Source organism: Bombus vancouverensis, chromosome 5, assembly GCF_051014615.1.
Source record: "Bombus vancouverensis nearcticus chromosome 5, iyBomVanc1_principal, whole genome shotgun sequence".
NCBI lineage: Eukaryota > Metazoa > Arthropoda > Insecta > Hymenoptera > Apidae > Bombus > Bombus vancouverensis.
This window is the reverse complement of record NC_134915.1, coordinates 17,446,247-17,467,956: the sequence shown is the minus strand read 5'-3', so window position 1 is coordinate 17,467,956 and position 21,710 is coordinate 17,446,247. Positions and strand designations below refer to the sequence as shown.

General features: G+C 44.5%; 3 protein-coding genes across 5 annotated transcripts; 2 read left to right on the top strand and 1 right to left on the bottom strand.

The window, feature by feature from the left end:
* Positions 1 to 32: 32 nt before the first annotated feature.
* On the top strand, positions 33 to 1,612 carry Obp11 (odorant binding protein 11). Of its 3 annotated transcripts, XM_033337399.2 has the most exons (6): positions 33 to 740; positions 821 to 896; positions 997 to 1,085; positions 1,176 to 1,278; positions 1,355 to 1,419; positions 1,483 to 1,612. In XM_033337399.2, exons 1-6 carry the CDS (start codon positions 660 to 662, stop codon positions 1,498 to 1,500), a joined length of 432 nt encoding a protein of 143 aa, XP_033193290.2. In that variant the 5' UTR covers positions 33 to 659; the 3' UTR covers positions 1,501 to 1,612. The 3 variants fall into 3 exon arrangements, 2 of the variants coding, with proteins under 2 accessions (XP_033193290.2, XP_076474879.1); XR_004464424.2 differs by having other exon boundaries at positions 1,176 to 1,419; XM_076618764.1 differs by having other exon boundaries at positions 1,176 to 1,612.
* Positions 1,554 to 21,476, bottom strand: LOC117158468 (uncharacterized). The gene is made up of 23 exons (XM_076618765.1): positions 21,209 to 21,476; positions 15,119 to 15,642; positions 14,181 to 14,738; positions 13,638 to 14,041; positions 12,848 to 13,543; positions 12,325 to 12,784; positions 11,301 to 12,217; positions 11,027 to 11,196; positions 10,747 to 10,955; positions 9,879 to 9,955; positions 6,429 to 6,528; positions 6,176 to 6,304; positions 5,897 to 6,063; positions 5,675 to 5,828; positions 5,177 to 5,582; positions 4,810 to 5,086; positions 4,553 to 4,734; positions 3,873 to 4,323; positions 3,583 to 3,775; positions 3,331 to 3,476; positions 3,137 to 3,260; positions 2,702 to 3,064; positions 1,554 to 2,569 (listed from the first exon to the last, which is right to left on the bottom strand). Exons 2-23 carry the CDS (start codon positions 15,266 to 15,268, stop codon positions 1,862 to 1,864), a joined length of 7,041 nt encoding a protein of 2,346 aa, XP_076474880.1. The 5' UTR covers positions 15,269 to 15,642; positions 21,209 to 21,476; the 3' UTR covers positions 1,554 to 1,861.
* On the top strand, positions 6,963 to 9,294 carry LOC117158475 (CXXC motif containing zinc binding protein). Its single transcript, XM_076618762.1, has 2 exons — positions 6,963 to 7,116; positions 7,224 to 9,294. The coding sequence occupies exon 2, from the start codon at positions 7,282 to 7,284 to the stop codon at positions 7,765 to 7,767; it is 486 nt and encodes a 161-aa protein (XP_076474877.1). The 5' UTR covers positions 6,963 to 7,116; positions 7,224 to 7,281; the 3' UTR covers positions 7,768 to 9,294.
* Positions 21,477 to 21,710: the final 234 nt, after the last annotated feature.

The following is a 21,710-nucleotide window of genomic DNA, read 5'->3' as shown; positions in this document are numbered from 1 at the left end:
ATTAAATGCGCGCGATACGAATGAAAGGAATGGCCTGCGAACGAAATACGCTTCGTTCGAGTAACGCGTATTGTCGTGACGCATTTTCTTTTTCGAATCGAAACAACATCCGATGATCTTGCTATCCGTAAGATGTTGCCTAGACAACATGCATCGTTTCCCTTATAAAGAAAATGGTCAGTTTGTTCGTGCAATCTCGAGGTCTATTCGTTGCATAGCAGGAAGTAATTAAAGTAGCTAGGAACATGCTCGATTGCACGAAATTCGAACATTAATTGAACGTTTTGCGTTAGCCTGTATTTTACCGTCCGCTGGCTACGAGTTCGATAATTCTGCCTTTCTTGCAATTTACACGGCTGTATTTACGCTAAATGTCTATTGTTGTTGGGGCTTAACTTCTCCTTTAGCGTTTAGACGCTATCATTAGATAAACATTCGACGAAGAAGGCGGCGTGTTTGTTTGCCGAGTAAAATCAAATAATTGTACGGCGTATGAACCCGAAATTACGCCAACCGATCCTTTTAGCCGGTTGTGGTGATAAGTGGACGTCTATAAATGGTACGAATTCGTAGCGCCGGTATAGAGTTGACTCTGGTGTCTTCGACGTTCCTGACGTGCGTGGTCGAGTTTGTAATATTTTCATCGAATTACCGGAGAAATGAGAGCCGCGGCAGTTTGCGTGTCTTTGATTTGTCTTCTAACGTTGCAATTCGTTCTCGTCCACGGAGGTACCATATCCGTAAGTATTGTAATAGGTATCTCGATTCGCTATTTTTTTTACATTCTTAATGGAAATAACCCGAATGTTCTACGAACAAGTCGGATCCCGACGACTTCAGGAGAATGACATCCGTACATAGAAAGAAGTGTATCGTCGAAAGTAAGACGACGCTTGGTAAGTTGGCGAAATGCGTAGCTACACTTTCCACAGATCCTTCGTTTTTCTATGTCGTTTCTCTTCGTCGTTTAAATCTAACGACGACTTTCTTTTACAGAGGCCATCGAAGGTACGGAATACGGGGAATTTCCTGAAGATGAGAATCTGAAGTGTTACTTTAAATGCGTTCTGGAAAAGTTTAACATGGTAAAGTTCGATGTTGCTGCATTGTATTTCTTAGCTAGACCATAATATCGCGTTTCCTATAAAACAGTGTTGTCGTTTTGCATAGTACAGATAGACAAGAATGGTAAAATAAGATACAACATACTGAAACAAGTAATTCCAAATGTTTACAAAGAAATAGGTAATGAAATGGTCGATAGTTGCAAGGACGTCGGTAAGTATTCCATCGATTGTAACGACCGCGAGTTTATCTGTTATAGATCTATTATTTTGATAATTATTTTTTTTAGACGCAGAAGATAAATGCGAAAAAACTTTCATGTTTATGAAATGCATGTACAACGTCAATCCTATAGTAAGTACGCCAAGATAGCGCAAGTTATTCTTATGAAAAAGCTTTTTATCTTTTGTTTTCTAGGCGTTTATTGCTCCGTGATCGCCATAGAAGTACGATGTTATCGTTTGGACAATCGTTATTGTAGCGGAACGTAGCAAAGTAAAATTACGTTTATTATATCAGCATAATAAAAATATAATTATCTATGAAAGTGACATATATACTTCAGAAACGCAGCAACGAACATTTCATCTTGAAAGTCGGCGTATGCATTTACGGCGCCAAGTATTCCGATAAAGCGGTATTCGCTAAATCGATCCACGCACATAATGTACACGGTACATATAAAATGCAACGAGATCGATCATCGATCGACAAGAGATCGTATCGCGTTCGCGAGCGCATTAATCATCGTAACGCTACTGAAAATATCGCGGAACGATCGAAAAATTGCTAATAATTACGCCTTGCGTGGTTTGGTTTTCCTTTTGTTAATATTCATTATTTGTTCGACTATGATATCGTCCGCTCTCGGATCGACAGGAACAGCTTGTATCGGGCTTCTCGAAATCGGCGCCGGTTTTGGCCACCTTTCGATTAAAGCGTTCAGCCACAACCATAATTTTTCCCGATTGAAAAACGCCACTGCGATAAACATGATAAAAGGTAACGCGACTACGGACGTTTGATTCATATCACTATGATCGACCTTACGTTCCGCGTTGAATGTTAATTTTACATACTTGAACGATGAATTCGCCTCGAAATAAAAGGGTATGGTTCTATACTTGTGTAACGCATGAGACAATGAAGATTCTAATTGCACAAAGTACTTTTTACCGTCTGCCTGCAACGGAGGCAAATGGACCAGGAAACCAGCATTGTAAGCGCTACCGACCTTGCTCAACTGCTGAGTATTTAATCTTGTCGTGTGTATCGGAGAATCGGGTGTATCTTCCCTGCATAGTTTTACCTTCAATGTACGATAGTGTTCTGGTTGCATCGACAGGACGTGTACCGAGACGTCGGTACGCGCTATAGGGTGAAACGCAACCAATCGAAGACCTCGAATGTCCGACGAAGTTTGTATTGACGTTGAGGTGGGACTGGTACGTTGAATGTGCGCGTTAACTTCGGCGTTCGGTTTCAGACGGAATGCGTAGGTACACTGTACGAAAGAAAGGACGACAAGTTGCTTTCAAAGTTGTTGTTGAAACTCTTTTGAAAGGACGAATCCCTTGATCGTGACAAAAACGTAAAAAGCGAATAAATTTAAATTACAAGCAGAGATTTCGCTTACCGCTGGCTGAAGCCCCCGGATTCGAAAGCTACCGTTCTCCTCCGTGGTCGCCTCTTCTTGAAGGTTATCACAGTCTCCTTGGCCCTGAACTTCGACTAGCAACCCGGCTTCAGGTTCACCATTTAGCGATGTCACGGAACCGTACGCGCTAAACGCGACCTTTTTCCCGTATAGATTTATCTTTACCGTGGCACCTTCAACGACTTTGATCATTTTCGATGGAGGATCGAAACGGTATTCCTTCATCATGGGTCTCAAATAGTATTCGCCAGGGGACAAAGAATTGAAGATTAATTTCCCATTCTCGCCGGTAATGCTGTTCTTTCGATAACTTTGTTCACCAGACAATGACAACAGGACACCCTATATATCGCAATAATCAAACCCAACTCCATAATTTGCTATCGAGTTTAGTCGCCCCAGACTCGTACGTACCTGTAGAGAAACATTGTCAGCTTGATCGGAAACCTGTACTATGATTTCAGCCAATTTGTGAGCTGCAAATACTCCGTTGGAATCAGGCCCAGTGATCACAAATCCTTCTTTCTCCGCGGTAACGCTGATAAACAAACAGCGAAGAATTATAAACGAATGAATTAGAAAAAACATATGGAATGAAGCGTGCGCACCTGTATTCTATTTTCCCATCCAAAGGACCAATACTGTACGTTCCATCTTCTTGTGTGTCCAGCGTGTGTATAGGTACAGCTTTGTCATTACCAAATATTTTCACGGTAACTCCTTCCAGTGGTGGATTGATTCTACCAGCAATTATCTGTACGATACGCAGCAACGTGTAAATGATAACATGTACCCCGATCGTGACGAGGAATTTGAGCGAACGCATTTGAGCACTTTAAGCGAACGATTACAGCACTCACCTTCCCTAAGTCGCCCACGAACGTAGCAATATCGTCTTGGCAATCGTTCACACCTAATACCTTCAGTGATGCCGGACTGAATAGAAGGATATTTGATAACGGTGTTATTGTATAAACGTTATCTGTTTTTGCCTTAAATTCGAATTCATATTTATACAAATCTTCGTGACGCGTTGATTTCAATGGACCAAGCCTATGTAATAGAAATGACGCAAACATTAACATTAAGTCAGATGTGAAATGTGAAGATACAATAAAGTTGTATAAAAATACGGTACGTGTTCGCTTACATTATAACCTCGCCCGCTGCATCCTCGATTTTTACTTTAATTCCATCTAATGCGGATCGACTTAAAATGTTTCCTATATGACTATGCTCCGTCGAATGTAATAAAATAGGCGAAACAGTGTTCGTATCCCATGTGTGAGACGATTTCTCATAAACGTGGCAACTCTTTGGCGTAAATGTATACATTCCAGGTTCTGATACGCAATGCTTTGTGCTTCCTTTGTTCAGAGCTAACGTTAATTTTTTCAATTCATCTGCTTTCGAATATTCAACCGTGGTGTCGTGAGAAGATATGAAAGTAGCAGAAAATCCAGTTTGTTCGAAGGGCGGTAATTCAGATCGTTCTGAAGTTACAGAAATTCTATAGCTGGGATTCGCCCAACAAAAAACATCATTGTCTATTAACACCTCGTAATGGCCGGGTAATACGTCCGTAAATTGGTATTGGCCAGCTGCATGATCAAAGGAAACTTTACAGACAAAACAGTAGTATCGAGTGGATCAATTACCCGATATGACCACGACAATAAGAACGCGTTGTAATATTGTTCTATAGCGTCCCGTATCGTTGAAGTGTGAAATAAAATTTATTTTTTTATTTCAACGCATGCTTATTGTCGCAGAATTTCCAAAAGCAAGAGATCAACCATCAGATAGGTATAAGGTAAAACAAAATCTAACCTTTTGTTTGAATTGTTTTTATCGTGATACCGTCCAGTACCTTCAACGTTACCGATGCTTGACTGCAATCGGTTTCTGGTAAACACTTTACCGTTCCTGTTAACGTAGCTTTTAATTGTAAGAAATTAATGTTGCCCACCGGTCGGGACGACACGTAGATGGTTTGTTGCAGTGGGAAAAATCTGAAAACATATCAACGTCAAGAGATATCGAGAAAGTTGAATAAAGAGGCAAAAAGCCAACGACAATGAACTTACTGTAGACCTTTAGCTCTCTCTTCCGCACTTACAATAACGCTTAATTGATACGTATCAGGAGTGAGATAGGCGGAAAATTCACCTGTTATTGTATCTATTCCAATTTCTTTGGTAAACGTGGTAGCCGTATTCTGGATGGAAACTTTACGATGATCTAAACCTCCCTCTGCCGATAAAGTAACTTTGCCACGAACTTTATACGCTGCTGGTATCAAAACGGGAAGTTCCGGAGAATTGGGAGAGATCTTGACCGATTTGTCATTGAACAGTAAGTCCTCTGAGCGTTATAGGAAGTGAAACGCAAGATAAATAACTGAAATTCGCATTTTCCGCAGAAAGGCAATAATTGAGATTAAACTTGGCGTACCGCTTTCAGCTTTCAGAATATATTGACCGGCTTTTATATTATCCAATACATATTTTCCGTGTTCATTCGTTATAGCGATTTGCTTTTGAGAAAGTAAAACTTTCGCTCCTGGCAAAGGATCTCCATTGATAGCGGTACGGACGATACCATTTACCGTAAAACCGGTAACTTTAAATCCTTGACGTAATAGGACGCTGCTGTGATTCACTTTGAACGATAATTCAGGCGGTTGAACATCAAATTTAGTTTGAGCACCGATATAATACGGAACAAGTTTATATTCGCCAGGTGATAAACTTGGAAACATGAATTTACCACTTTTATCCGATGCAACATGACAAAGTGGTTTTCTAGATTCGAGATCTTTACTTATAGGTGTCGTTGCGCAATTCCTAGCTACACCGTTCTAACCAAACGCAAGACAAATAGATCAAATTTTGTTAATTTCACAAGGTGCACAGGAAAAATATCAGAAAGAAAAATATAAGAAACTCTTACTCCAAACAATACAAATGTTACGCCGCTAACTGCTTCTTCTTCGCTGGTAACTCGACCGCTCACATCGTATCCATAAATTACCAGACTACCATCAGGAAGTTCTGTGTTGCCTTCTCGTACTGTTACTTTCACGGTATTTACTTTCAACATCCATCTAAAGAATAAAGTAACACAATGTGACGTGTCTCGTAACACAATTAAGTCAAACCTGATGGTACTCACACGGGATGAGACGCAACAAGTACATATTGTCCAGGTTGTACGGGGGTAAAATAAAATATACCACCTTCCATGGTAACCGTTGTACCAACAGGAACTTGCTTGTTGCTTTCTTTATACAATGATACTGTAACACCTTTAGGACCAGAATCCGATCCTAAACTGGTAACCTAAATCGTATTACATTTCTTAACGATACTGCCAATAATTCATAGAATAATTTTCATCGCTCCATATATATATTAGATTTTGTATAAAATGTATTTCACACGGATAGTTTACCTTGCCCGTGATACCAAAACCTTTGAAGGTAAAATTAATATCTTTGCCTTCACTGCAGGCATCTGTAGTTCCATCTACGACCAATAAAATTTCTGTAGGTTCGAAACTCCATCCTCTAGGTGGATCCACCTAAATATATATAAACAGAAAACTAATATTCAAAACTAGATACAATGGCTTTAATTAATTTCTTTAATTAATATACATTAAACAACAGGTTATTATGAAGTTTTCTTATATTGTTTCTTATTACCTTCAAAACGTATTCCCCTTTATCGTATAAAGGAAGGAAATAATATCCATTGTTAGGGGCACACTCTGTAGAATCTTTGAGGCTACCAGATTTTGTATATCTAAATAGATTGAAAGTTTAAGTCATTATCTGTCGTAATTTGTGTTGTAATTTGATTCGGTCAGGAACTGCTCGATAAACTACTCACAACTTTATTTGTACTTTAGCAAAATCGATATCGGCGTGACTTTTCAAAAATCCACCACAACCTAAAATATCTTCTGCATTCGAATACGTGGTTAGAATATAAAAACAAACTGCAGAAAGAAAAGTTGTTCGTCTCATGCTTATTTCTTTTGTCCGCTATTCATAAATATCCAGGTTATGAACAACGTGATCACTGCAACGATTTTGTACGAGACCTGATTAGACCATTTCCAAAGCACTAACTCGTGTAATAATAAATGTACACTGAATAAATGTACGATTATAGATGAAAAACTAAATTGTAGAATATTTGTTAAATCATTTTCTACATTACCAACGGGTATTGTACTCATGCGCACATACACGATTCAAAAATTATACTTTAACTATTTACGATACGTTTATAATACTTGGTTTAAAAGTAGCTCTCGATTGACAGTATAGTATAACACGAGACAATTTGTGTAGAAGCGTCCATGTGTTGTTACTTGTGCAATTAATTGTATGGAGAGAAATATCGTTTGTACATTTACGAATCATTCGTTTGTAACATAACCTCAATAAGGTTATATTATTTTAACAAATATACATATACATATAATAATATAGGAAACATCAAGGCACGCGTGGAACTGTCGTAAAAGGGAGAGAGCTAGATCTTATCAGAATGGTAAAGATAGCATTTCAGATAAAAGCTACGTTAGAAAATATAGAGGAACTGAAGCCATCGGGAACAGAATTTAGATGGTACCTCAAATTTACTTGCTGCAATTGTGGCGAAGTATCAGAAAAATGGAATTATGTATCTTTGAGCGAGTCCATTCCAAGTCAAAGAGGAAACTCGGTGAATCACTTTGCAAGCAAATGCAAACTTTGTTCTCGCGAAAATTCCATGAGCATCTTGGAGGATTCCATCAAATCGTTTCTCGCGAACGATCAGGAGAAATTCCAAACGATAGCGATATTCGATTGTCGGGGCCTCGAACCTAGTGATTTCTCAGCAAGAGAAGGATGGACTGCCAAAGCCGTAAACGATGGAAAAGTATTTACAGATATAGATTTAAGCGAAGGAGAGTGGGCTGATTATTGCGACAAGATTAAAGAACCTGTTGGAATTTATGAAATAGAACACAGATTTGAAAGAATGAAATAATAAGTTTTACGTGCTTGTTGTTACTGCAATCGATTCACACATAATGGGATACTCTACGAAAAATAGAAATACTTTGAATTCAATATAAATTTTACAAAAATAGAGGCGATAGATTCTCTTTTAGCTTTGTGTCTTTTCCTTGTTTGCTCATCTTTTCACTACTAAGCTGATACTCTACTTTAATGGTATTCTGTTAAACAATTTGTTTCAATGTACATACATGTGTAATCTGCGCATATATTGTGCATACATATATTTAAATACTTATGTAAGCAGAGACATTCAAAGGTGCCTATATCGATTTGAAATTTGTAATTTTCTAATCTAGATAATAAAAAGCTATTTGTTTGTTGCCATTGAAAACATAGAATATGATTTACACGTTCTTGCACATTCATGTATACACAAATCTACTATGATATAATAAATACATATTTATAATACGAACAGGATAGATACTTACTATTGCTACTACTATAAGCTAGGCAAAGAAAAAGTAAGACGATCTGCCGCAATTAGCGACATCGTTAAATCGTGTAGGAAAGAATACCAAGGTAAACGAATGCACATTTCCAACGACGTAATATAATTTATTCATAATCATATAAAAAAAGACCATTTAACCTCGTAAATGGTTTAGTACAGAGGAAATTTGCAACAATAATTTTATAACTCTTCCAAGTTGATTGAAAATTGCCGATTATACCCTGCACCTGAATAACCGGGTGACTAGCATTGCGCGTTAGCAGGGGGGAGGTTGAAAATTTTATTCGTTAACCAATCAACAAGCCATAGAAGAGTTTGAACAAGACTAGTCAGCTATGCGATTAGAACTCGTTCTTTAGTGCGTACTTACCTTCGGAATGTTTCGGTCTACTTAATTAGTTAAGGTAATGAAAACCATAAAGACGATGACGATGATACTGCTAAACAATAATAATAGTACTAGTAATAGTAACGATAATGACGAATGACGATGACGATGATGGTGATAATAGTAATATAAAGTTGTCATACTAAACAACAATATTCAGTTAGGAAATTTTCGTAGTAACGTATCAGCATATACTTGACATATCACGTTTACGCTAATTCAGACCGGAACGAGCTTCTCCGCGTAAGAAAATTATAGTCGTAATAATAATGGCAATGATGATAATAACGATGACTATGTTGATGATGGCAATGATGATAATAACGATGATGACGATGTTGATGATGGCAATGATGATAACAATATTCGTTTACTTGTATAAAGTAAAAATAAAGTAGAAATTAAATCTTCTCGAACGAAAAATTAAACATATATACATATATGTGTGTATATGTATACGAGTGTATAGATACACACGTATCGGGTATAAAAGTTGCGAATGAATTGACCTGAGCCAACCGTGATTCACTGTGAAATTAATAGGTATTTCACGTGTTACGGCGTTAACTTTAAAACTGGCTAAGAAAGTTGCAATCACAGTGCCCAACGAAACGGGCAAAATAAATCACAAGAGAGGATAAAAAAAAAAAAAACGATATTACGACATTGTATAGTCGATAACTGGCTAACTAGCTAGCGTACTAGTATTCGCTACCACTATTGTTCTCTAACATCTTTTACTATGGTCTCTAGCACATCTAACACAAACATAAATATTGTGCGCGTATTACGAACTGTCGTCTCTTACCGAGAGAGAACTCGAAACGTATATGTAAATCACAAAGAAATAATTGTCATCGAACGCTTAAGTCTAAAGATATAATATGTCGATAACGCTATCAGTCTATTCTCACAAAAATATCACCGTGACTGAAAGTATTTTTCGTCTATTAGACCGTCAGAGTTGAATATCATCGGCGCCGAACCAGCGAAACAGAATTATATTTTACGCAACGAATCGAACTGATCGTCGACGGTAAGAATTCGATTCTGACGATCTTGGAAGATCTCTCGACGATTTCTCCACGCGAATCAATATCATTTTTCTACGAAACTCAGAAGAAAACGTTCTAGTAGTAGCTTTCTAATATTATGAACGTCTATATAGCATATGATGCTATTATCAACTAAACGATTCTATACTACCGTGCTAGATTATTATCTTTGGTATACTAACGGGAAATGTTTGTTCCGACCGACCGACGGAATCGACGACAACTTTGCTCCTAGTCCGTTGTGACTTTGACAGTTTATCTTCGGAAGTAGCAAGTATGAAGTAGAAATAGGAACATTACGAGTTTAATATATGTATATGTACGAGAAAATTGGGATACCGGCGCATGCTGTCGACGCGAGAATTAATCTACGAATAGGCCCGTGAAAGTACGCGAATCGTTTGTGATCGTTAAGTTAAAAGACAAATTGAAAAAAAAAAAAAAAGAAAAAATAAAAGACAAAGAAAACGAATCGCGATAAGAGCAAATTGATCGTAAGAACGGCAAATTGAAAAAGATGTTTCTCGGTTTTGTTCCACTGAATGCGATTCTTCCTGAAACGACTCGAAGGGATCACGTACAGTCGCGGCGGCGTAATCATTTTTAACACGTCGAGCAAAAAACGCGAGAACAATGCCCAGAAAATATTTCATATTCTTAATTTTGACTCCCTTACCGTGTATAAACAGGCAGAAAAATAGATCGATTCCCTTCTAAACGAATAGATAGATAGAAATTCGGCTAGTTCGCGTCGATCATCGTCGTTTCACGGTGACTCGACGCGTTTCGTGGGCATCACATGTTATAATTCGGCAGAACGTTACACGAAGAAGAGCGTAACCGTGCGCCGCGCCTAAGTTGTTGGTCGCGGATCGTCGCTCGATGATCTTCGATGCGCGAATCGTCGTCGCCGTCGTCGTTGTTGTCGTCGTCGTGACTGTTCCACAGCGACACGACCGGCCGGATTCGCCGATCGCGAGCCAATTTTACGAGGAGATGTCGATTCTTTTCGATTTCGCGATCGGTTCAGGGCAATCGATCGGTCATTACCGGTTCCAAACACGTCTGCTTCAAAGTCGCGGACTGATCCTCGAGACTTCGCTTCAGGCCCTCGATCGTTTGCATCAGCATTTGCCTTCGCAGTCGGGACAATTGATGCTGGAAGATCTGCGAATCCTGAGCGTTTACGGACGCGTTTGCGGCCAACCGTTCTTGCCGAAGCCTAGCCACTTTCTCTTTCAGAGATCTCCTCGAATCATCTGTGAACGACAAGGATAGCGTAGTAGATAGTTGTCTATACTTGTCACGACTTATCGTATGGGCTGCTTACCGGTATCGTCGGTGGCGGTATCCCCGTCCGAATTTCTCAACGTGACGTGCTCCCCTAAAGTTTTTTGTATCCTGCCATAGGTAGCACTGCCTGCGTACACTTTCCTTTTGACCGGCTCGCTTTGCGGACAATAGGAGGATCCTTCTTTTATGGGACCCATATCGACTGACCTGCAAGGATAAAAAAAGAGCATTCTTTAAAACTGGTGCCTCTAACAAAATCGGCGGATACGGGGGAACGTGGGTGTCAAGGATGTGGCGTTCGACACGCTAACCTGAAAGTCATTAGAGGTGCTCGCCTCCTGACGTCGCATCTGTCCTCCGAGTCCGAGGAACTCGACGTTACTCCCTCCTCCTTGGTTACGGCGTTGAGCGACGATCTCGAGGTGCGAAGTTCTCTTCGACTTATTCCGGGGAAAGAATCTGTGTGCGATAAAAAGGTGCAGCGAGGCCTGTCGACGAGGTAAGGGCAAGTTCGAGAGCGCGTGGCGCACTGATCCGAACCGACGATACCGTTGCAATTGAACATTGTCACCGTCGATGGTGAATCGGTCGTGGACGCCATCATCGTGTTCACTCGCCGTCCATCGTAGTCGTCGGGATCCTGATTCTCGTAAACTCTCGGCCGAGAGCAACGAAGCATACTTTTATCGGGTGACTGCCGTTGGCTCATCGTCGCCGTCGCCTTTCTTCTCGAAACGAGAGGGGAGTCGATGGTGCATTTGATCGAGGTCGATTGGTACGTGGCTGCCGTGGCACCGGGCACCGGTGGGGAAACGTTTCGCTCGACGAATCGTCGCATCGGGGAACATGGTTGAACGAACTGCTGCCTCTTGGGACTGGTATGCTCGAGATCCTTGATGCTGCCACTCTGCAATTCCGGCTGCGAGTTTCTACTCTTGGAGAGGGCAAGTTCGATATTCAGTTCTGTATTTTTGATGAGTTCGACCCGTTTGTTCGTCAGTCCGTTGTGAAACTTTCGGGAGGGCGATGGTACGATGGGTAGGCTGGTCTGATTCTTTTGCATGTTCACCAGAATGTTCTCTGCCTCGAGGATCAATTCTCGATACTTTTTGTCCGCTTCCTTATCGGCCTCGATCAGAGCGATCTCGGAGGCGAACGTTGCCATATAGGTGTTGTTGTCGGTGGTAGTTAGCCGCCGCCTGACGAGGTTTCCGTTCACGTAGCTCACCTGTAGATCGAAAGAAAAAAAAAGAGGACCGATATATCGGTATAATCGGTATACGTAGGATAGGCCGATATACGTAGATAGGTAGAAATTAGAGCGCGCGCGCGTACCGAATTGGAACGTCTCTTGACGACATCGAGATCACCGGTGACGAGCCGGCCGCCGGCAGACGATCGTTCGTCGGTCGATCGGAGCGGTGACAAATTTTTGTTCACGTCGCAATTTTGTTTCTTGCGACGCAAACAAATCGGTGTACCACCGACGCTTCTACTACCCTGATTGAAGCCCGAGTTTTTAAGCAGCATTCTCTCGACCAGCACGCGGTTCAAGTTTGCCGCCGTTTCTTCGTCATCGTCGTTGTTGTGGTCGTCGTCGCCGTTACGGTCGTTATTGCGACCAACGACTCCTCCTATTACGCTGGTATTCGGATCGCGTTTGTCGAAATTCGGTTTCCTGCGCTGCGAGCATCTCTTTTTCCGTTTTTCGCTCGACTGCTGCTGCTTCTCGTCCGTTGGTTGCTTCTTGTGTCGCGCTGTTTGCTTCTTCGCGGTATTCTTCGCGCTGATCGTTCTGCGAACAGAGGCGCGACGCGTTTCATCGCCGACAGGAAATAGAATTTGCGCATGCACATACCTCTGAAGCATCGCGGCCGCGGCCGCCGTCGCCGCGTCGTCCCTGTTCCTTCGCTTCATCAACGACTCTCGCAGTCTGCTGCTTCGTCGAGCGAGTTCGCCGGCGAACGCGAAATAAGTACAGTGTCCGGTGTTGGTGAAACGTCCGGTGCAATCGAGATTGTCGAGATCGAGGAACGAACCGTTGTCGATATAATCGAAGTCATCGTTGCCGAGAGGATCGTTTTCATCGGCACCGTCTCTAACGGCGTCCAGATCGGACAGAGATTCGATGTAGTCCTCGCAATCGGTCGGATCGCTGTCCGACAAAATGTCCGTCTCTTTCTCGTAAACGTAACTTTCGTCGAATTTGCCCATCATCTCGTTCAAGGTGATATCGTCTTCGGATGACCTGGCGCTTCGCGTGATCGACGACGCGGACGAACCTTTTCTATTACCGTTTCCGTTTCCATTTTCCTTCTCATTCCCGTTCCTATTTCCGTCCTCGTTGTCGTTGCTGCTACTACCGCCGGTGCCGTTGCTACCGGCAACGCTGCTTACGTTGCTACCGCCGTCGCTGCTGCTGCCGCTGCTGCTGCTGCTGTTAGTGCTACTGCCGCTACTGGTGCTGCTACTGCTGCTGTTGCGTCTTTGCACGGATAAAGCTATCTTTGGCCGAATCTCCATGCCAGATGCTATTCTCCAATTTTGATTTATCCTACGAAAAAGATTTCGATTCGAAGAAAGATCGGCGATCGTGCCGTTTCGGCGGCGGAATTCGAGAGGCAAAGAAAACTCTGCTATATACTAACGGACTCCTTCCGGCGCTGAGACTCTCCTGTTTCGATTCTCTTCTGGCTCGTCCTACTCGCGCGCTGCTCGCGTTTACGTCACTCGCGCTTCCAGACGACTCCGTGAGCTTCAGGCCAGAACCGCTGCTGGTATCGTCGATATTCAACCTCGATTTGAAGCCGGTGGTGGTGGTACTCGAGCCGGAAGAGTTGGCCGACAGCCACGGATTCGTCCGGATTCGCGAGCGTTCGCGCGGCGATTGAACGGTCGGTGAGAGCAATGGCGGCGGTATGGAGGAAGGCGGCGGTGGCTCGGTCAAATTGCTCCTCGAAGATTCCGCTGAGAAGGATTCCTCGGTCCGCCTCTCCTTCGGTAGCGCCGATCGTTGTACCGATAGATCCTCTTGCGGAAGACGATCGCCGATCTGTTTGGCAAAGCGTATCGCGTCACTTTGCAACGTCCGTCGATACGATATCTAAAAAGGACGAAGACGCGAGTCCGTTCCTCTCCGTTGAATCTGCCCTGCGTGACCAACGACAACGGATCCCGATCGGGATACCTACCTTACTCGTCTTTCCGTACTCGTTGGATCGAGCCACGTCTTTCCCCAACTTGTCCATCGTCGTGGTTGCCGCGGAGAACATCGTGACACAGCCAGAAACGGAAGGTTCGACGTTGCCCTCGAACCTTCCATGTCTGTTGCGTCCTGAGAGCAAAGAAGCGGAGGCGACCGGCAAATCCGACGAATCGCTCGGTTTCTTCGGTCTGCCGTTGTTATTATTGTTATTGTTCTTGCTGCTACTGTTGTTGTTGTTGTTGTTGTTGTTGTTGTTGTTACTGTAGTTGCCTGTGGCTGTGCCGGCATTGACGTTCGCGTTACTCTGAAAGTAATGGGTTCCGGTCCTGATGTTGATGTAATATTCCGGCGGATAACTGGTCCCGGGTGAGGTACCGTCCGTCGAGTATCCGGTACTGTAGGCGCTTTCCGGAGAAGAGAGGTTGACGCTACCGGTGCCCGCGGACGTACCAGAGGACGCGGTCACGGTACCGCACCGATTACCATCCTCTCCGTGCAATCGAATTTCGTCCACGTTCCTCGACGGCGAATCTACCGGATGAACCTGCGAATCCAGACAATCCAAAGTCGGCAATCGTTCTCACGGTTCTTCCGAAATCGAGGAGGGGCGGAAAATCGCGCGAAGGCTGATATGGAAGAGAGTTGCGCGATGGAAGCGACCTGGTAAAGCGCAAGAGTCGACTCCCGTGTACAATCGGTATACCGGTCTAATTGGATAGCAGTTGGCTGCTAGAGGAAAGCGAGTCGACGGAAGCAGAAGGTGAGAGAAAGAGAGAGAGTGCGATGCCGTTGCCCGTCTCTCGTCTCTTCGCTCGTTTGCTCCGCGACTCTCGTTTTCACCTTTGAGAGAGTGGAGGAGGAGACCGTCGCGGCAAAACAACACCAAAAGAGGGTTTCGTATGGTCCACGTCGAAACATACTCACTTGGTGCAACGCGGGAGATCTGTGAGACCCGTTTCGAGGAGAATTGGAATTGGAGTCGAAACCCTTTTCCCCCTTGCCCTTTCGGTCCTTTTTCTTTTTCGATCGCACGATATGTGCTTCCATCCATGTGCGCAGTTTCGTTCCAAACATGATGCGCGACGGTGATCGGCCAACGGTGCGCGAGGCTTCGTTCAAAGATCAGCTGTCCTCCCGCCGTGTTGGAGATTGCAGGTCTGTTGCGGGATCGTCGAATTCGACTCGCGTTCGATCACGGCGGTGGTGACATCGGCGCTGACGGCGACGACGCTGACGACGTCATCGACGGCGATGACGAGAATCGATCCATTTCGCGAGCAAGCCAGCCTAGAGCGATCGAGCCGAACAAAGTTTCCGGAAGCTCGCGAACGTTTCCTGTTCTCGCCAATTTCTAGCCTGCCGCCGTTCGTCCGATTAGCGTGCAAGGCCGACGCGTTGCTTGTTCTCCTCGCACCTTGTCCATTCCTCGACGATGCGACCCAACAGATCTGAAACAAAACGCGAGAGAAGCATACTTAGATTGTTTCGGCTTTGTGTCCTGATCACCCACCACGAAAAACTCAATTTCAAAAGGAGAATCGAACCATGAGCATGCACGGCCAGCGGCATTGTAACGTTGCTCGTTTCGTCCGCCTCGATGCGCGATGTTCGCAGAAAGCTGTCGTCTGTTTAGTTTCGTTCAAAACCCGAATCGACTTTATCGATCGACTACCGTTCCTCTCGACGACCTTGGAAGATTTCTCTCGATGAGGCGTTCGGCAAGAAAATTATGTCTATGTTTTACGGCTTATCGTTATTATGGATATGACACATCTTTCTTCGAGCAGCGGCGAAATTTTACGCGAAAAGAAGAAAAGTCGAAGGAGAAGCTAACGAAGGGCGCGAAAGATGCACGAATAAAAAAGAGAAGAAATTCGGATCGCGAAAAGGGTGAAGAAAGCTGTCGCTTGTTTTCGACGCAGCGCCACAACGCCATCTGCTGCCTAAGCGTTAACCTATCTCGGTTAGCGAAGAAAAAGGAACCAGTGGGGCTAGATGATTCCGAGATACAGGGAATCGTAGTAAAAGAGGCAGAGAAAGAAGGCAAGCGGACTTTCGTTTGCGATATTTCGCGAAAGAGAGCACAGCGACGAACGGGAGACGCGCGGGTTAAGGCGATTAAAAAATTGCGAAGTCGAGGTTCGCCATTTCGAAAAAATCGTCGACTCGGAGAAAACGGCGCAGCACGACGTGCGTTGTTGTTCGAGCGTCGTTCCATTGTGCTAGGCTGGACGAAAGAGGAACGCACGCCGAACGAGAAACGTAAGGAGAAAACAATCGACCAAGACAATGGACGATCCGCCACGCTACGCTATACGGTGGTTTCATCTTCGTCGTCTAGTCGTAGGATACAAAGCCGGCGAGCTCGCGGTTACGATTTTCGCTTGAATTTAGAGTCGGAGTTTACATTTTTTCGTGGATTACGTTGTTAGTTGCAAGGGATGGCGTTCTCGAGAACTAGCAGCATTTATTTTGCCCAACGGGAAGACTTGGATTTCGTTGGACGCATTCGCACACTGACATCGTATTTCCGACGGCGAAGAAAGGCATCGAAGGTAGAGCGCGGTAGCGTGCAACGATATTCCGAGAAGAGGAAGAAAAAGGTGGATCGAATCGATGCGACGTTATCGTTGTGAGGCGCGTATAAAGAAAGAAGCGCGGTCCTTAACCCTTCGATCGCGCGTCGAACAGCGAAGAGGTCAGAGTGCGATCGGCGTACGCTTAACGATGATGCGATTAATTCGATTAAGACGCAACGTCGCTCGCTACGATAAAAATAATCGACCCGTTGTTGATTATAATTTTCTCGCGCGAGCGAGCTAACGCGCGAGCGTACGAGAATTCTGGAAATGCGGAGCCGCTTTCGGCAGACTGTGGCGACAGCGCGAAGCGAGTCGATGCGATACCGCGGTCTTCTCGAGGAATCGAGAACGGGAGAAAGGGAACGCGAGGTTCTCGAGAAAAAGTAGTCGTGGGCCCGGAGAGATCGCGACTGGTAGACGAGCGGAAGAGACGCGAAAAAGCGAGTACCGGCTAACGGCTAGCTAGAAAGATGGGATTCGGAAAGGGTTCGATCGAGCAGCCGCGTGGGCGGTTCGGAGAGCAGCGGAGGTAGCGACCACGACCGTGCCGGGGCAAACGTTGGTCGCCATGGCAACTCTCGCAGCTCTCGTCCCAGGCAACCCCCGCCGGGGGATCTACGGGTCGATCCCATCGATCGATCGATCGATCGATCCAAGCAACGTTCGTTTTTCACGAGATCTGTTTTCTCGTCCGAACGACATGCCGCGGCTCGACCTTCGCTCATCACCACCCCCGCGTTTTCTCGAAACATTTCCCTTTCAGGCGTAAACTCGAACGAGGAACAAAACAAGTCGGTCGCCGCGATTTCACGGTTCGAGTCTCGATCGGTTTGCTCGTTGACCGGCCGGATCGATCCGGCGCGCCAGCTCCTTTTCCCGGTTGCCGTTGCCATTGCATTCCTGATACCTCCGACGACTATGTTTCTTCACGGAAGCGTATCTCGCGTTTGTTTCGCGAGAAGTCGCACAGCGCGATCGATCGAGTTGCGCTCGATCCATATCGCTTATATTATCTATACATAAATACAATTCCGAGTACGTAATAACGTTAACACCGTGAGTCATCGACGACGGTTCACGGGCACATAAGCGATCGCAACCGCGCGTTTGTTTCTAACCTAAACGACTTGTTCCGCTCGAGTTGGACGGTTGCCAAAATTATGTAACTCCGTGATAACGCGGTCACAAGTGCGCTGACTCTGAGGTAATTATTCAGAAAGTTTACTGCCATCTTGAATGTCGATCATTTTTTTAATATATGCGACGTGTAATTTTCATATATTTAATATACGATTCCGAATGTCATTTTCCTGTACATATAACCGCCACTCGGTTTAGTTTTCGAGGTATTTGCAAAAAATTATCGATATTACTGCAGCGAAGTTCGCCTATGATAATTGTGCGTTCGTAGAGCGTATGCGCGTCTCGCGGCGACTGGATGAAGTAACACGCCTAAACCAAACCTAATTCTTATCTTTTGTTTATAGTTTATATAGGCCCGGGTTAGGTGTCATTCTATCCGGTTGCCTCACGGTGACCGGCAAACCAATACTAACGCATATGCTGTCACGGATGCACAATTATCATAGGCGGACTTCACTGTAGTAATATCGACAATTTTTTGCAAATACCTCGAAAACGGACAAAATTCACTGGAATGGTACCGATAGATTTCTTCAAATATCCAAGAACTAAAAGAATCCGGTAATAACACGCGAAGCAAAATGTTGTTCGGACTGTTGATTTCTACAACGTGTTAAAAAAATCATCGAAATCCAAGATGGCGACAGCTTTCTAAATCGTAATTACCGACCATGATCATCGACTGTTTAGTGAATTTCGTTGCGAAATCGGTCGATGCGACACAGTGAGAAAAGTTTGCTTTGTTAGGAAAACGACTGGATCCGCGACTGGGGAAAAATATAAAGAGAAGAGGAAATGACAAACCTCGGTCAGTGTCAAGGACACTGAGGTAAAGCTTGGTTCGGTCCCAGGCTGAAAATCGTCGAACAACGGTACAGCCATCGTTACGTAGTCACTCGATTTGGGATATTTCGCTGTATCGTAAATCAAGCTATAAAATAAAACGTTACGCGTAACTTTGTTCTCGAAGAAGGCGCGAACTTAAGAAGTCGCGTCGCTACTATTCGAATGTCCGAATTGGGATCAGGAGGAATACAACGCGAAACGATTCGACCGTCGATCGTTCGCTCGTGTATCTAATTCCGATTAACGTTGGTATCTCGATAAAATGAAAAGCTAATTTGTAGGTTCGTTTGGTTCATTGGAACAAAAGATAACGGGTATTCCCTTGCTAGAACACGGTTTTCTCCCCGAAAGATTCTCGTGACAATGACGTGAGGTGAAAATATGCGCGTTAGAAAAATATACGAAACGATTGGAACGATCGACGGTCGGTTGGCGACTCGCCAGTACGTAGATACTCGTCGTGCGTAGACGCCTGTATTCCGATACTTTTCGACCTTGCCCGGTTTTCTTCGAGAGCTTTGGTTCGGTTTATCGAAAGCCTAAAACGAGAGAACGGTCCTCAATATACGTACCGTATACGTATGTAGAATGGCTTTTCTTCCATCAATCGACGAGCTCAAACACAAACGATCGAGAGTCGCAAGAGCAATTTATTTTAAGTTTTACACGACTCGTTAGCAACTTTAAACGAAACGTTAATCGGGATGGAGGCCGAGAGAAATAGCAAAAGGCGTCCCCTTTGCTCCAGTTGTCGGCGCACCCTCTATCGGAACGGCTAATTCGAGCCAACTACCCTCCACGAGGATCCTCGTGACCAAAAATAATCCATCCATCCATTCGCTCGCCCGTATCTATTGGTCGCATGACGCGTGATGCGACGGCTCGCACTCATCAGACTCGCGTTACGAATAGATACGTAGAAGGAGAATCTTAGTCTCGCCTTTCTCAACTCCGACGAATGCGAATCTTCGAAATAAAGCACACCGCGAGTCGATTATACACCACTACCCCTACCGCGGACTGTCTTATCCCGTTCGCACTTGTCTTCTCCCTTTTGTGTTTCCCCTTTGAGCGTTTCCTTCGCAAGCTGATTCGGGTGACGATCATTTCCTGTCTGTCACCACTTTGCTTCGAGTAGACTTCTGTACGAAATTTTCAGACTGATGAACTCTTGGCGAGTCTTTCTTCGTTCGGCCTTTTTATTTCTTTGCCTTTCGAGAAACGCCACGCCTTAGCGCGCGATGTTCCCGGGAACAAATGATATCGCACGTCGGCTCGCGTTTCCGGCCGCGAGAGCCGTGCCGTATCGCACGATAGAACGCGTTCATCGAGTATCTCGACTACGTATTATTCTCGAAGAAGATATTCTACCCTTCGACACGACTCTCGGTAACGTTAATCGTTCCCCGAGTTGTCTTACTCGCGATAGAGCGAACTCTCTCTCTCTCTCTCTCTCTCTCTGCCTTTCCATGTTTATCCGCGAAAATATTTCCTGGAAATTCGACTCCTATCCAGAGGAGCGCAAACAATGAAACGATATCTAGCGAAAAGTTATGACGGAGTTGCTGCTTGATAAAAAGAAAGGAAAGCAGAAAACGAGGGAACAAGCATTTTTATAGTTTCTATGTTCCGTAGACGCGGTCGCTCTCGAAGCGGCTGAAACTGATTGGTCCTTCGTTCTATGGAACGCGACGCGAAATCTATTTTCGTTTCTTTGTTCAAAATTCCTTCGAGACTCGTAGATATTTACACCGCGTCCGATCAACCGTTTGAATAACTGGAAAATCGCGACGAACCTTTTGCTTCTTCCATACCGTCCCGTCCTAGGCGTTCTCCTCGTGTGGAATTGGTCCGCGTTCGCAAACGTATATAGGTTATGTAACGATAATGGCTAGCGTGCGACGGACTCGAGCGCACTGGATTCGGAAAACCGCGCAAACGACGGTTACCACACTTACCATGCCGAACTGAAGTTGTCCGTCTACGTTCGTTTTGTTGGTACGAAACGACGTTTACGTGCTTTTTCTCTCTCGGACAAAAAAACGGATGCAACGACGACGGCAGCTTTTACGCGTCGACGCATCGTATTGCAACGACCCACCGTCTATTGTACAACCTTTAACCTGCGTTATTCTCCAAATATTCCATATCACAGTATCGCCGCTTTTATCGTCACGTTAATAAGATTACGGTATTAAGATTCTTTTCTAGGAGGTAAGAGGCGATACAATCGCCAATAAGATTTCGTTTATATAGTATGTAGTAGAGAGAAAGTCGTATGTTCGGATGCTAGGAGACAAATCTGATCCGAACGGCGGTCATTTGTCCATAAATGAGTAAAGTGTAGGGAAGTGATTGTTTGCCGATTGTCAAGCTTTCGGTGGAATAACGAACGTTAAGGAATTGGGGTCTCGGAAGGAACGTATTCGAAGTAATGCTTTACCTTGCTTTCCATCGAACGTCATCCTCCATCAGTTACGATCTCTTCTTACGCTTCGAAAGTACCGAAATCCGCCGATCTCGATCAACTTCTTCGTGAATCGAACGGTTACTCGACGATTCCACGTTGGAGAAATTAAAACGCGTGAAAAGATGCGCGTCACTTCTTATTTGAGACGTGTTGTATGGACCGTTTGAGAAGAGCAAGAGGCACGGCCGCAGTGCGGCCGGCACGCGACACTCTAATATTACGGGAACAAAACCTCCTACCTCACTGACCGTTCCGACGAGACTGAGCGCCGCCGACTACGCACCCTTATTGGGTGGGCACGTTGCAGGGCCGTACTCGAAAGGGGTGCTCTCCCTCTATACTCTATGTACTCCCTTCCACCTGATACTGTCCGCTTCTGTCAAGCTCTCGGCTCTTTCCCGTCGATACGAGCCATCCCACCGCCTCACTCGGAATATCGACACGAACTAGAGAGCACGAACCGTCTTTCGAATTC